We start from the raw sequence: 17,101 nt of genomic DNA on the forward strand, positions 1-17,101 counted from the left end.
ATCCGTATACTGTGTAAAGATCACCCTCACCAATCTGGATGGGCATCACTCAAGTCTGTTGGCCTGAACAAAACAAAACAGCAGAGGAAGGGTAAAATCATTGCATGAGCTTTTACATCCGTCTTCTCATGCCCTTAGCCACTGGTACTCCTGGCTCTTGGGCCTCCATAACTATACTGGGACTTAAACCGTCATGTCTTCTCACTCAGTTCTCAGGAATCTGGATTCAGACTAAATTACACCACAAGCATTTTTGGTTTTCCAGCCTGCCAACAGTAGATAATGGGACTCTTTAACCTCCATAATCATGTGAGGTAATTTCCATAATGAATTTCAATCTCTCTCCGTTTCTCTCATACATTTAATTGGTCTGTTTCTCTGGAGAATCCCAACTAATATAGGCCCTGGCTTTATACCATACACAAAAATTAACTCAAAATAGATTAAATACCTAAAGTAAAACTGAAACCTTAAAAGCTTCATGGCACTGGATTAGGTAATGATTTCTTGGATGTAACACAGAAGCACATACAACAAAAGAAAAAAAAAAAACCACACAGATAAATTGGACCTCATCAAAATGGAAAACAGTGCATCAAAATATAGAGGGCAAAAAAGGCAGATGCAGAGGTGCACACCAGTAATCCCAGCGGCTGGGGAGGCTGAGGCAGGAGGATCGTGAATTCAAAGTCAGCCTCAGCAAAAGCAACGCACTAAGCAACTCAGTGAGACCCTGTCTCTAAATAAAAATACAAAATAGAGGGCTGGAGTTGTGGCTCAGTGGCAGAGTGCTTGCCTGGCATGTGTGAGGCTCTGGGTTCAATCTTCAGCACCACATATAAATAAATAAATTAATTAAATAAATAAAAAGATCCATTGACAACTAAAAAAAAAAAAAATACAAGATAGGGCTGGGGATGTGGTTCAGTGGTCGAGAGCCCCTGAGTTCAATCCCTGGTACCAAAAAACAAAAAGAGGTGTGGGGGGGGGGCAAAAAGACAACACAAAGAATGGGAAAAATTTTTACAAGTCATATATGTGATGTGAAAAAGCTTTCATATCCAGAAAACAAACAAACAAACAAAAAAACACCTAGCCAGGTATGGTGGCACATGCCTGTAATCCCAGAGGCTTGGGAGGATTGCAAATTCAAAGCCAGCCTCAGCAACTCAGTGAAGCCTTAAGCAACTCAATGAGACCCTGTCTCTAAATAAAATATGAAAAAGGGCCAGGGATTGTGCTCAGTGGTTCAGTGCCCCTGGGTTCAATCCCTAGTACCAAAAACAAAGGTAAAAATACCTCCTAAAATTCAACAATAAAAGACAAACCCAATTAATAAATGTTCAAAGGACTTGAACAGGCATTTTGTCCAAAAAGATAAGCAAATTAACATGTGAGAATATGCTTATCATGAGTCATTAGAGAATTATAAATTAAAACTATAATAGAATACCATTTCATAAATAACTAGGGTGGCTATGACTTTTTAAGTGCTGGTAAGGATATGGAGCAATTAGAACTTTTGTTTAAATAGTCTGACAGTTCCTCAAAAATTTAAAGATAGATTTATCTTACAACCCATACATTCTATTCCTCAAAATAATTGAAAACGGGACTCAAACAGATACTTACATATCAATGTTCACCGCAGCATTACTCATAATAGCAAATGGTTAAACAAAATGTGGTATATATACCAGAAAAAGGAATACTATTCAGCCATAAAAAGGAACAAAGCCTGATTACAACATGAATAAGCCTAAAAACACTGTCCTAAGAAATAAGCCATACAAAGAAGGACAGATTTTACATGGTTCCATTTACATCCAGAACAAATTTACTGAGACATAAAGTAGATAGAGGATGCCAGGGACTGAGGAATCACTTTAGAGTGAGGAAAAAATTTAAGAAATAGTGATGGTCATACAATATCATGAATATAAATAATGCCATTGCACTGTGATATTTAAAAATGCACTTAAAATAGTTAAAATGGCAAATTTATATTATACATGTTTTAATACTATTTAAAAAGGTATCTGTTTAATGCAAATATATTAAAAGAGTACCATGGAGTTATAAAGTTTGACTACAACATAAAGAATGGGAGAAGAGAAATAGAAGCATTCTCTTTTAAGATCATTACATTTGAAGTAGAAAATATATGAAGGTAGACTGTGATAAGTTAAAAAATGTATTTTCTAAACTCTGTGTAATTTCTTTAAAAAAATCAATATGCTGACAGTGCAGACAAAATTAAACAAACAAAAACCCACTCTAAAAATTCAAAGGAATAGTTAAAAGAATATAAGAGATCAAGAGAAAATAAACAGCATTATGGTAGATTTAAATCCAACTTTATTGATAATTACATCAAATGTAAATTATCTAAACATCATATTTAAAGGCAGATATTCTCAGATTGGATATGAAAGCAAGATCAAGGGGCTTCCATTTCTACTTAAGATATAGAAAGTCAAAACACAGTATTTCTCCTATCCTAAGAAGAATAAAGCCTGGATAATCTACAAATCATATTCAGGAATACATCAGAAAATAAACTATAGCCAGGCATGGTGGTGCACGCCTATAATCCCAGCAACTTGGGACAGGAGGCTGAAACAGGAGGATCTTGAGTTCAAAGGCAGCCTGAGCAGATTAGCAAGGCACTTAGCAACTGAGTGAGACCCTGTCTCTAAATAAAATATAAAAAAGGCTGGGGATGTGGCTCAGTGGTTAAGTACTCCTGGGTTCAATCCCCCATACCAGAGAGAGAGAGAGAGAGAGAGAGAGAGAGAGAGAGAGAGATATTGCAGAAAAATCAAAATATCTGAATACCAGACACTAGTAGAGAGCAAACACTTCAAAATTATCAAGTGGATACTGTGATAATAGGAAAACCTGTGAAACTGTCACAGTCTCTAATGGACTATTGATGGAAACACAAAACAGGATACAGTGCTATCAAGGGGGGGAGGGGAAGCAAGAAAAAACTACTAGGGAGTTAGGATGGAATTGTTGGAAAATACATACCCTGGGACTTCAAGATTCCAAAAATGGAAAATGAATGGTGCCTACCGTCCATGAAGTCGGTAATAGGCCAGTTGAAGAGCAAGCTGAATAAATGTATCTGGGTGAAGCCCATTCTTCTTGGTTAGCTTTTTGCCAAAAGATGTAAAAGCATATGCTGCAATCTGCAGATTAGATGCCTAACAAAACAATTAAATATAAACATTGAGAAATCTTCTAAAGAGAATACCCAAAAGAAAACCAAATTACCATTTGCATTACAGTAATCAACAGATATAAGGAATTAAAGGCATTAAAGCTATAATTTCCTTTTTCTCTTTGTTATTAGGGATTGAACTCAAGGGCATTCTACCACTTATGTACATTCCCAGAGCTTTTTATTTTATTTTGAGACAGGGTCTCACTAAGTTCCCAAGGCTGGCCTTGAACTTGCAACCCTCCTGCCTCCACCTCCCACATAGCAGTGATAACAGACATCTGCCACTATGCCTGTCAAAGCTATAATTTTAAAATGTTTTATTCTTCTGGGTGCAGTGGTCATGCCAGTAATCCCAGTGGCTCGGGAGGCTGATGCAGGAGGATCGTGAGTTCAAAGCCACCCTCAGCAATGGTGAGGTGCTAAGCAACTCAGTGAGACCCTGTCTCGAAATGAAATATGCACGAAATAGGGCTAGGGATGTAGCTCAGTGGTTGAGTGCCCCTGAGTTCAATCCCCAATAACAAACAAACAAAAAAAATTTATGCTGACATGCTTGGATGGTAGCCAAATTTTTATATATGGTAGTTAAAAGAGAAAGCATTACTACTTAAGAGAAAACTCTACCTCTTTGAAATACTGGACTTTGGCTTGGCTGATGTCATTTAATATTTTCTCATCCACAGTAAAAATGAGTTCCTCTGGAAGTGGGACATCCCGTGCTTTTTCTGACCCCTGAAAATGAGGAAGAGTTAAAAATACTTATCTATGAAATTATTAGGGGAAAATAAGGAAGATTTGTTCTAACATACCTTCCATCTTCCTTCTGTCTCTAAAATTCTCTCATCAACATAATGGGCAACATTCACCATAACCATTGCATCAAAAGGAGCATGCTGAAATGAAAACACACAAGATTTTGAATGATTTATGTCAAATTAAAGCTTTACCCTATATTTTCTTTTCACTTTTCCTCCACTTTTAACAGACAATAAAGTCAAAGGTTTCTATCCTCAATTTCTAATAATAAAGATAAAGATGTCCTACAGAATAGTAATGGCTGTATTCCAAAAAACAAAAACAAAAACAAACAAAACAAAAACAAAAAACAAAAACTTATCTGGGGTCACAGATAAGTGTGTGTGTGTGTAAAGTAAACATGATGCAATCCAGAAAAATTAACTTCTATTTTTAGTGGAAGTGAAATCAGGGGAATATATCAATGTTGAGATGTTCTGGAATTGTTAAGAACAGTGTGGAAAAGCAGATTGGAATAGCAGACTATCTCAGGGCATTTAGAATGGGTATGAACTTCTTTAGGTAAAGAAGACTGCTAGGTGAATACTAGCCAGTATCTCAGCCATTCTACAAGAAAGCTGAGATATGGCAAAAATAATTTTCAAGTTGAAGAAATGTGGGAAAGATGGCTACATTTAGGGAAAAGAATTGCAGCTAGTGAATTTTCTCATCATTTATTTCGGAGAACAACGTCTTTCACCCATATTTTCTCCTTATTCCATTAATGACAAGTACATCAGATGGTGCTTTCTACTTTCCCTTCACAATAAACATTTATCATTCATGAACTGCATGTGATAATGCCAGCCTTCGAGGGAAAGAAGAAAGGGCTTGAGATATGGACCCAGTTTCAGAGGAAGTAATTAGCTATCTTCAATGTCTCCCTAACACTATGGCTCTGTTACTCTGTATCATGTCCCACTGGACAACTATATGCACAGTTGACTATTACCAACTAAGAAGTAGTCACAACATCAGGATAGGCTCTGTGGGAGGTCAGCAGAAGATGCACAAGCAATTCATCTGTCATCAGCAAGCACTTATAACAATACTGGCAGGTCACTGACAAACCCATTTTCTATCCGCATCTTACAACTGCTCAGTGCGTTACAGTTTTATGAAGAATTTTCACATATCACATATATGGTTTTATTTAAGATGACAGCATCAATTTCTAACTATTTTACTGGAACTAGTAAGAAACAGCAATACTGAAGGATTATTAGTCTCTTTGTAGCAGACAGATCCAAGAGAAATGGAGGGAAGAAGGCAGAAGGCAGTTAACCACCTTACATAGGATACTTTGCAGGAAATAGTGAGGACATAAATTAGACTGAAGAAGGTCAAGGAGAACCAAATAAGGAACAGAAAAGAAGAAAACCAAAGCATTTAATAAGAAATAGTTTATCAACAATGGATTCAAAAGAAGGGTAAAGAAAATAAATCTTCAAAATGATTCAGGACAATCTTGCACTGTCTCTCCAATGAGCTCTAGTTTTAGCACTTGCTTATTAAACAGCACACCGACTTCTAAGATAACAGCTACTTCATTGTTCTTTAAGAAACCACCACACCCATAATGAGCTGAGACTGATTCTACTCACTAGATCCCAAAGTTAGACATATGACCTAGGCCACTCTAAAGAAAGCACTTGATTGTCAGGGATAAAACCATCTTCCTCACAGGCCAATCACAATCAATGAGAATTATTCCAGTACTTTTGCTGGAACCACTGGAAAAAAAGAAACTTGCTATTTCCATGAGGAACCGCTGGAAAAAAAGAAACTGGCTATTTCCATGAGGAACACTAAGGTAAGAAAGCTATGAAGATTGAAGACTGAAGGTATGACAATTGTAACCTGCCAATACTAGACCTAAAAATGAAGGGAAACAGAATGCCAAAAAATGAGGAACATTTGCTAATGAAATGCTAATAAAAGCATCTGAACCCAGGAAGTCAGCCTTATCCATATTTAGGTGTACTCCTCTAACAACAGATATATTCTGAAGCTAATGCCAGTTAGATTTAGATTTCCATCACCTACAACTGAATAAATATTAATTAATAAAACTATCGAATCCTTGGTTTTTCTTTTTTTAATTTTCTTGCTTTATAGACCTCCTGAATGCTTATTCAAAAGTTACAAGACAGCTTATAAAGACTCTGGGAAGAGACAGAAGACAAATAAGAAAAGTTGGGTTTATTTTTAATAAAGGTCAAAAATGGTAACAACTGCCAGACACTTTAATATTCATATTATAAATAACTACTGTTCCAAAGATCATGTGACATTTTAGGAAAATATTTAATTTAATTACTAGGCAAACCTTGAAATCTAGAAATATATCCACATATATTTCTCTATGCAAAGAAAATATGCAGAATGCCGTATCATTTTTAAAACAGATTGTGATTCTTAGCAAGCAGATAATGGTACATATAAAAAGAATCATATGCAAATTTATTTTTTCGTAGAAAATACTGAAATGTTAATTCTACTATAAAAGAAAATAACTGAACTTATAAGAGTTCATATATAAATTGTTCACCATAATGTGATAAAACTTTTTAAAAGAGTATTTACTTATATTACAGTACAGCACAGCCTAAGTGTTTGTGATCTATTACTATTAAGTTAACCTAAAAGATTCAAAGAAAAAAAAAAAGACTTCAGTAGTATACTTACATCACAATTACAGCCAAATGACTTCAGTAGTATACTTACATCACAATTACAGCCAAATATTCCATTAGAAAATGAAATTAAGTTATAGGATTTGTCACCCCAGCGTAGGGTTGGATTTCCAGTAAGGAGAATCAAAAGTATCTAAAATAAATTTAATTTTCCAAATTAAAAGGATTTAAACATTGGTTTGTAAGTAGTTACATATTAAATACACATATATCATCTCATTTTTCCTCTTCAGATCAAACTAAATAAAATCAGAAGTTATAGTCATGATATAATAATTCTGGCCCTGACTTCAATTATTTCTCAAAATCTCAAGTTAAGAAAATCCTACCAGAAAAGAGAATGCAAGTATATTATTCATGGATGTTTACAGAATATACCATTAAAAACATAATTCTTCTGTAACTTCAATGGTATGAGGTCTTAAAATTCAGCCATTAAAGAGTTAAGAAGAAAATACTTTAAGAATTTATATCCCACTAAACTGGTTTTTCAAACTATAGATTTTGGCCCACCATAAGTCATGAAATCAATTTAGTGTATCACAATCAACATTCTTTACAAAGATAAATAGAATATAATAAATAGAAATAGCAGAGTACATCATAGTAATAGTAATTACTACTTTGTGAAATTACTATTACATTTATGTATACATGCACACCCATGTATATACTCATAGTAAGCTGCAATCTAATCATATTTGTAAGTACAGATTGTGATCTAAGTTTGAACAATACTGCATTAAAACATATTTTTCCTTAAAACATATTTTGGTGCTTCTCCTCCCCATCCCACCCCCCCAAAAATTGTGGCTAACGAATAGTTAGCTAGTTGTTTACTAGCTATAAGATTTAAAACCTGGATTATTTTCCCCTTTCATTTAATTTTGATGACTGCATTATGAAATAATTTGTTTTCAAAAGATTATGAGACTTCTACTTATATAAGTATTACCTTTCATGTCCCAAGAAATGAAAACATTGCCTCAGGGATAACGAAAAATCAAACAAACAAAAAAGGCCCTATTTACCCTTAAACTCAATGAAGTCACTGTGTTCAGTAAAACAAAATGATATGATAAATTACTTACAAGGGTGATATAATTCTTAGGACAGACCTTCCCAACCAGTCAAGGCACACTGGTGTGGGTTACAGGTAAGTTCTTATGTCACCTTTGGGAAGAAAAAGTAATTTATCCCAGTGTCCTATGCAATTATTTTGCTTATGTAATCAATGAAAAGGTTGGGAAACACTGAGATGTGATGTGTAAGCAATAGTCATACTTCTTTAAACAAGATACATAATAAATCTACACAGACCTAAACAATGTGGCAAAGACTTACGAAGCACCATTTTTATATTAGTTTCAATTTGGTACACATCTATTTCATCTAAGAAAAATTCTAAGAGCCCAAATACAAAAAAGGAAAAAAACAATCTTCTAGGGCTGGAAATGTTGCTCAGCAGTAGAGCTCTTGCCTAGCATGCATAAAGCCCATCTCCAGCACTACAAAGGAAAAAAAAATCATCCAATTTTCAATATATTCAAGAGTCTTCCAAGAAAACTTGAAAAGACAACAGAACAAGATAGTTACCTGACGATAATCTTCTGGTGTGACATGTGGACTGTCATCATCTAAAGAATACACAAATAAACTGCTCTGAATTTTTTCTAACAAAGTCAAGTTCTCTGGATCAAGGCCAATCAGATATTCTCGTGACTAAAGGGCAAGGAAAGAATGATTAAATGTTACAATTTAATACAATATATGCAGAAAGAAGAGTTTGTTAAAGTTTGTTAAATTAATCTTCCTGTGTGTTGGTGCACTCCTATATTCTCAATTACTTGGAAGTCTGAAGCAGGAGGACTATTTGAGCCCAGGATGTGTTTGAGGTCACAACCTGGGCAGCACAGTGAGATTCTACCTACAAAACAACAACAATAAAACTGTAATTACCTTGGCCCATCGGGTTCGCTCCTCGCAAGTTAGTGCTGGTACTCCAGGTCCTTCAGGTTCACTATGGCACTTGTTGTAGATGTATGTCAGTTGTCTTATGGAAGATTAAAAAAACAAGATTCAAAAAAGGAATAATTTATACTTTGAAAATATGCAAACACTTCTAGAACTCAAGTAAGTCCATGTTTACAATGGAGAACTTGTAGTCTGGTAATCAGTCTTACAGATATCATGTACATATATTAACTAACTAAAGTCTGTGTATGTGTGTGTGTGTAACCAGAGGACTTACTGTAGATCTAATTCATAGTTGTGTTTTACTCAGAAAAGTCCCATGTAGTAAGTTTTAAGTGTTTTCACATGTGCCATTTGTTACTTCTAACCATTATATTTTAAAGACTCTATTAACTGAGGATAAAATTTTTCTCCCTATAGCATTCTATGCTTCCAATCTGATGAGTTTCATCAATCTTTAAACATATAACAGGTAAATAACAGATTCTTTCATAAAGAGAAAATTTTTCATCCATCAAAAATTCATAAAACTTTAGTTTTAGTCCTACTTTCTCATGGCACATGCTAAAAAAATTACCTCAATTTAAGTTTGCAAGTATTCCTCAGAAAGCAGTTAATGTAAGCTTAATAAATGGTCAAAAAGCACCACTCAAAATTGGAAAAAAACTAATTCTTAATTTGCCTAATTTCCTGTTTGTTCATTATATCTGTATTTACTGCTGATGAACAAATAATTTCCTTACTCAAAATTTCCCCACTTTTTGTACATTAATGGTATCCTCTAAAGCACACGAGGATTTCTTCATCAAACAATCTGCATTGATGATGGGGTCAAATTGCCCTGACTCTCTTCCTACTTATATAGCTCAGTGGTAGAGCAATTCCTAGAATTTAGGAGGCCCTGAGTTCAATCTCTAGTAAAACACACACACACACACACACACACACACACACACACACACACACACACACTGGTTTTGTTCTAGTTACAAATAAAGCCTGGTGGGCATAGTAACTATCACAAATCCTGAATACTAAAGTAATAAATCTCTATCTCACTGTTTTTCTCCATATGGTACTTGTTGCTGCCCTTCCTTTAACATATCAAAATATTTTGACTACAAAACTTTTTCCTGTTCCCTGAAAGGCTCATTTTCATATTCATTTTATAAGGTGGTCTTTATCAGGGAGAAATGTATTAAACCTAAAATGACATTTTAGATTTGATAATAAAAGGTCACATTATAACTGCCCTAATCTCTATCACTAAGAGGTACTGATCTCAAAACGAGGATTGCCCCTCTTTTCTTTTAACTTGGCTATCTATGAATGCATTTTTCAACTACACATTCAATTTTTGGTATTTTGAAGCACCAAGATTTACATAAAATTTCTCCACTACAAAATCATATGTCTTTTTTAAAATCTTCTGTATTTGCTGTCTCCTCACAATCTGGTTTCTGCCTTCATCATTTCCCTCTCTCTCTCTTTAGTTCACTGTAATCTGCTTTTGTCCTCCAGCAATTATCATTTGAAGGAGGCTCTAGAGATGAAACCCAGGCCTGCTAGGTATTTGCTCTACCATTAAACTATATGCAAGTGTGGTGTTTATCTTGAAACTTCTTTTGTGTCACAAATAACTCCACCAGTAGAAACCTTGTTATGATTTAGATTTGGAATGCTCCCCAAAAGCTCATGAGTTAGGCAATGCAACAATGTTTAGAGATGAAATGCCTGGATCATGAAGGCTCTGACCTCATGAGTGGATTAATCCATTTGAATTTGAATGGATTCACTAGAAACTGGTGAAACTATAGGCAGGTGGGGTATGGCTGTAGAAAGTAGGTCACTGGAGGGGTGGCCTTAAGGACTATATCTGCCTCCAGCCCCTTTCTGTCTTTCTTTCCTCTTCCTGGCTGCCATGAATGGAGCTGCCCTTCTGCCATGACGTTCTGCCTCACTTTAGGCCTAGCATAAAGGAATTGTCCAATCATGAGCCAAATAAACTTTCCCCTCCAAGTTGTTCTTATCAAGTATTTTGGTTACAGCAATGAAAAGCTGACTAACACAACCCCAGCAGCCTTATCTGTCTTATTTTCTTCATTATGAAATATTCCACACCCAAGAGTGCATCTTTAAATTATCCTTCTGCATTGATTTTTATAGCACTGTTCTACTGTGGTCCCCCTACCTCATTGACCAGTCGCTCAGTCTTTTTTCATTGACTACTGTCCTCCTTCCAGCCTTCCTGTGTCTCCCTTCATATGTAATTTCATCCACTTCTTTAATAGCTTGAACTATCACCTTTACATAAGAGACAATCAGGTCTCTAAATTTAGCCCATTTTCTCTGTTAAAGAAGTTTCAAATACTGGCCGGATATGTCTACCTCAATTTTTACCAACATTTTAAACTAAAGATATATGCAACAGTTATCTCCCCCTCTTTTCACAACTTAAAAACAAAAATCTTAGAAGAAAACAATAGGTATAAATTTTCATGTTCTTGGATTAGGAAATGGTTCCTTAGATATGGCAATGTAATTATATCCAATGAAAGAAAAAATATAGACAAAATTGGACTTTGTAGAAATTAAAACATCTGTGTTTCAAGGAGTTCACCAACAAGGTGAAAAACCCAGAATGGGAGAAAAATATTTGCAGAGTATATACATCTGATAAGGGTGAGTATCTAGAATATAAAGAACTATTACAACTCAATAATTTTTAAAAAACCAATTAAAAATAGATAAAGTATCTGTGTTAAAACTTTCTCCAAAGAACATATATATAAATGGCCAAAAAGCACATGAAAAAAATGTTTAAAATCACTGTCATTATGGAAATGCAAATATAAATCACAATATAATCCTACACCACCCCTACTAAGATTTCTATAATCAAAGGCAGACAATAAATGTAGGTGAGAATGTAGAAAAATCAGAATCCCCCTATACGGCTGATGAAAACATAAAATAGTACAGCCACTTTGGAAAACAGTCTGCTAGTTTCTCAAACAGAGTTTTCATATAATCCAGCAACTCAACTCCCAGGTATACACTCGAGAAATGAAACCATATGTCCACATAAAAATTTGTATACAATGTTTGCTCACATTACTCACAAAAGCCAAAAAGTAGAAAAACCCAAATGCCCATCAACTGATGAATGACTAAATAAAATGTGGTATATACATAAAATGAAACATCATTCAGCCATAGAAAGAAATAAAATACTAATACAGGCTAAAACATATATGAACCTTGAAAGCATTTTACTAAATGAAGACAGGCAATACAAAACACCACGTTAAAGATTCCATTTATCACATGTTGTAAGATCCCATTTATGTGAAATGTCCAAAATAAGCAAATTCTTAGAACAGAAAGTACACTGGTGATTGTCTAGGGTTGGTGGGGTAGGCATGTTTTGGGAGATATGCAAAATAAATAATGGAGGAGGATTAGGAAGCAATGGAGAGCTTATAGGTACTGGATTACTTCTGAGGGTGACAAAAATGTTCTAAAACTAACTGTGGTACCACAATTCTATGAAAATACTAAAAAATACTGACTTACACTTTAAATGGTATGGTGTGTGAATTATATCTCGATAAAGAGGGTCAAACTCACTAGGGAGTTCTCAGACTTGGATAACAGATAGATATTGATACCACTGAGAGTGAGAGAAATGTAAAAGGAAGAATAGAGACATATGAGAAAAGAAGGTCTACGTACCAACACTAAGATAATGCCAAAGTTCTTGTTATTCCTCTTTCATTAGAGATATAGAAATAGAGGAATATTTCTCTTCTATTAAAATTAAGCAACAAGCACAACAAAAACAAACCTGTGTAAGTGAAATGATAAAGGGAGGTAACATTTGGTCTCAGTGTAGGGAGTGCTAGGATGGTAGGAAGCTGAATTAAAACACGTAATCTGAAATGGCAACTCTAAACTACCAGTGTCCAGCCCAGAGTTGCCATGCATGCCACAGGGCCAGCTGGTATTATTAGAATTTTTATTTTTTTAAGAGAAATCAGAAATCCAAAGTTTTATATGAATTCTCCTAATTTTAAATAGTGATCTGAATTCTGTTATCCAAGCAAAATTGGTCACAGGTTAAAATGAGCCCATGAATTACATATATTCAATTTCTGCAAAAGTAGCTCTATGTAATCCAATTAATAAGTCTGATCTAATAGTTACATGACAAATTTGGACCAATCACATTCACCTTCAAGTGTTATCTAGATCATAAAAGCAAAAGACCAAAAAGAGAATTTGCCTACATTAAAATTAACAATATATAATTTCCAAAAAAGATTTTTTCAGTTAATGAGAAGAAAATATTTGTTACACATGTAATCGATAAAGGAATAGTATACAGTTTATATAATTGACTTTTACAAATCTATAAGAATAAAATAGGACAATAGGAGAACAGATAAACACAACTCACAGAAGAGAAAATACAAATGGCCTATAAAGACATATAAAAATGCTTAACCCCCTAATAATAAGGGATATGAAAATTCAACCAACAATGAAAACCATTTTTTACTTGTGAGTTCACCAGATATGCTTTAAATTTAATAATACCATGTCAGCAATAATGTGAAAAAATGGTTATCTTCATATAAAACCAGCAGGGAAAATAATGCTGCTTTGGATAATAATTGGACTTAAATTAAAAACTTTAAGTGTATGACCCAAAAATTTCACTTCTATATCAACCCATAAGATATTTTCTCCAAAGACACATTTGAAAATGATTATTATTTGTTACAGCAATAGCTGGAAACAACTTCCATAAGCACTAATAGAGAAATGATCAAATATACTTTTAGTTTATCAATGTGACAGAATTCTATGTAACTGTTAAGAGAATAAGGTAGATGTACCTATACCACTACAAAAATACCACTGCCTTATTAGTAACTAAAAGAAGTAAACTGAAGAAAAATACCTAAAATAACACCTTTTTAAATGTATAACTACTCCTACCTTGTACCACACACAAAATCAATTTAGGCAAACTGTATATGTGAAAGGCAAAACAAAATTCTAGAATATAAGGAAATGTCTTCTCGGTATTGGGTTAGGGAACACTTTTTAAAAATAATACAAAAAATATAATCAATATGGTAAAAGACTAACAAATCAGACTACATTTAAATTAATAACTGTTTATCAAAATGATGCTTTTAAGCAACTCAATTCATAATAGCAAAGCTATAGAACCAAACTAGATGCCCTTGAACAGATGGATAAAGAAAATGTGATACACACCTACACATACACCCACACAATGGAATATTACTCAGCCATGAAGATAAATGAAATTATGGCCAGTAAATAAATGGAACTGGAGACTATCATGCTAAATGAAATAAGCCAACCCCCCAAAATCAAAGGCCAAATGTTCTCTCTGATATGCACATGCTAACTAACACACAATAAGTGGGGAGGAGGAAAGAGGAGAAGTACGTTGGATTAAAATGGGGAATGAAGGGAAGAGAGGAGGGATGGTAGTAGGAAAGAAGTAGAATGAATCTGACATTACTTTCCAATGTTCATATATGAAGCATGACCAGTATAACTCCACATCATGTACAACTATAAGAATGCGATCCTAATTAGAATAAATTATACTTCATGTATGTATATCATTCTACATTCTACTAAAAAAAACTTAAAAATTTTTTAAAATGATGCCTTTAATAGGATAAAAAAGAAATTTTAAGTATATTCTCCTCTTCTGTGTATTGAAATACATAAAACAAAGAACAATCTTATCAAGAATGTATGAAGAACTCCTATGACACTCATGCACTAGTGGAAATTAGTACAACTAATTTTAAAAACTGTCATTATCTATTGATGTTGAATGTGCATATAATCTAGGACTCAGCGAATCCTCTCCTGGGCTTTCCAGAAATGCATGCACACATCCACCAAAGACTTGTACAAGGATTTTTACAGTAGTAAATAATCTAAATGATTCAACTTAGGAAGGAGGGTAAGCACAGAGATTAGGAAGACGTATGAGAGTGAGCTTCTGGAGCACTGGAAATGTTCTGTTTTGACCTGGGTGGCAGTTACCTGAGAATTCAGCTATGCATTTGTGTGTGCTTTTGCAAGCTTATTTATCTAGTAAGCTTAATTATTTAGTAAAAAAATAATTCAAATTATATATAGATAGATATGACTCAATAGTTATAAAATAATCTAGGAGATTTGAATAGCTTATTAAATATTAATAATATTAAAGAATTATTGTTAACTTATTACAAGACAACATCAGGTTTGATAATGGTACTAGATGTGAACAATTCAAGAATCTTTATATTTTAGAAATATATACTAAAAGATTTATAATTAAAGGATATTATATCTGATATTTCCTTAAAAATAATCCACATGGGAGTGAAGGGAAGAACACAGATAGTTGAAACAACGTTAAATGACTTTATAACTGTTAAAGCTAGGAGTAAGTAACACTGAAGTTAAGGGATGGGCGTGTGTGGGGTCTTAATTATATAATTCTATATTTTAAATTTTTCTATAATTTATTCCAAAAATATATGCATACTATATATGAATTATGTGTATGTGTATATATATATATATATATATATATATATATATATATATATATATATATATATACAAAAATATATACTATATATAAAACATATATGTTCTCTTTTTTAAAATGATATGTGCATGTAAATTTATTGCAACAGATCTGGAAGGACAGAACACAAAAACTAGTATTATTTGGGGGCAAAAACTAGTGTAATTTGGGGGCAAGGAACAGGATTGGTAATATCTGCAATGTTTTCTTTTTTCTCAAGTGGAACATATTCATGTACATCTAGTAAAATTAAAAAATTAAAAACAAAGAACAGATTTTTTAAAAAATATATACACACATAAAATTCTTACTTTTCAGCTTTCTTTCACCTCATAGAAAGACAAGTTTCAACATTTTTTTTTTAACCTAAATAACAGCTTAAGATCTAATGAGATTCAAGACAGTCATGTGAAAACCTGAGAAGCTCTGGTGGGGTGATCAAACATCCTTCATGTGTTACATCAAAGACAAAAATTCGGCCCCGACACAACACTGCAATGTGACTTGGGGAATGCCCTTCACTTTCTGGAAAAAAGAAACAGAAAACACAAGACTCAAATCTCCCAAAGTTAAACAGTAGTAAAGCTGCTTATATCCAATAGAAGAAAATAATCATTCACTTATATATTTGTCAAATACATCACATGAACAAAAACAACTTGCAGGGGAAGGGGGAGGTTCATCAATGAGTACTAAATTACAGTCAGATAATGGTAAATCCTGGTGTGCTATTCATTGCACAGTAGGTAACTACTATAGATAATGATTGAGTACTCTGTATTGCAAAAGTCAAAGGGATTTTGAATGCTTTTTCATAAAAAAAGATAGATGTTACAGGAGACAAATATATTTAATCTGATTATACAAAATATACATTTATTGATATATTGCATGGTAGTCCATTGATATGTACAATTTTTGTTTTTTAACATATCAGGCAAAAAAATAATTTAATTTCAAAAAACTCTGTAAGTTCATAGAATTTCAGTTATTATGATATAAATATATACTCTTGAAACTTGTCCATGTGACATCTAGAAATCCATGAAAGTTTCAAATATTTGTACATTCTGAGAATCACATAAACCCCAAACTATTATAGGGCTTTCTAATTTTGTTCAGGGACAGGAATGTAAGGGTAAGAAAGGAAACAGAGACATGTGTCTCTTTAAAATTATTTTAATGTTAATTGCTAATCAAATAATTTAGTGGCAATGATGTCTAGCAATGATTCCCCAGTAAAATAGTTTTCAGTTCCAGGTGCAGTGGTACATACCTGTAATCCCAATCACACGGGAGGCTGAGGCAGAAGGAGCACAAGTTCAAGGCCAGCCTCAGCAAAGTAGTGAGGCCTTAAGCAACTTAGTGTCTCAAAATAAAAGAGGCTTCAGATGTATCTCTGTGGTAAAGCTCCCCTGGGTTCAATCCCCAATACCAAAAAATAAATAAATAAAAATAAATAAAATGGTTTTCAGTAGAAAAGGGCATTAGATGCCCGAGCGGCAAGGGGAAAGAATTTTGCCTAATCTGTAGTTTTACTTAAGGCTCTGATAACCTAAGTCACTGATAATTGATTCTAAGATTCCTGTGGTATACCTTAGCTCCCCAAGAATTGTTTTATCTACTGTAAACTTCAGACTACCCTGAGTTATCCCCATTTGTAAAGTATTACCTCCTTTACTAAGGGTCTTCCTATATGATCCCTGCCCCATCCCTTCTTCTAAGAAAGGAAAAAGAAGAAAGAGAAGACTGATATATACTGCCACTGGA

The 17,101-nt window shown here is 33.8% G+C and overlaps 1 protein-coding gene across 9 annotated transcripts in view; it reads right to left on the reverse strand.

Moving 5' to 3' along the window:
* The window catches only part of CROT (carnitine O-octanoyltransferase), a 52,048-nt gene that overhangs the window by 19,303 nt on the left and 15,644 nt on the right, over positions 1-17,101 (reverse strand). For all 9 annotated transcript variants that reach the window (XM_081283713.1, XM_081283709.1, XM_081283714.1 and 6 more), the window contains exons 6-12: positions 15,748-15,856; positions 8,680-8,773; positions 8,317-8,442; positions 6,752-6,853; positions 4,039-4,122; positions 3,854-3,961; positions 3,079-3,209 (exon numbers count right to left, since the gene is read on the reverse strand). In XM_081283713.1, coding sequence (XP_081139839.1) covers positions 3,079-3,209; positions 3,854-3,961; positions 4,039-4,122; positions 6,752-6,853; positions 8,317-8,442; positions 8,680-8,773; positions 15,748-15,856 — 754 coding nt within the window. The remainder of the gene's footprint in view (positions 1-3,078; positions 3,210-3,853; positions 3,962-4,038; positions 4,123-6,751; positions 6,854-8,316; positions 8,443-8,679; positions 8,774-15,747; positions 15,857-17,101) is intronic.

This window comes from Spermophilus citellus (assembly GCF_964194105.1).
Source record: "Spermophilus citellus genome assembly, chromosome: 3".
NCBI lineage: Eukaryota > Metazoa > Chordata > Mammalia > Rodentia > Sciuridae > Spermophilus > Spermophilus citellus.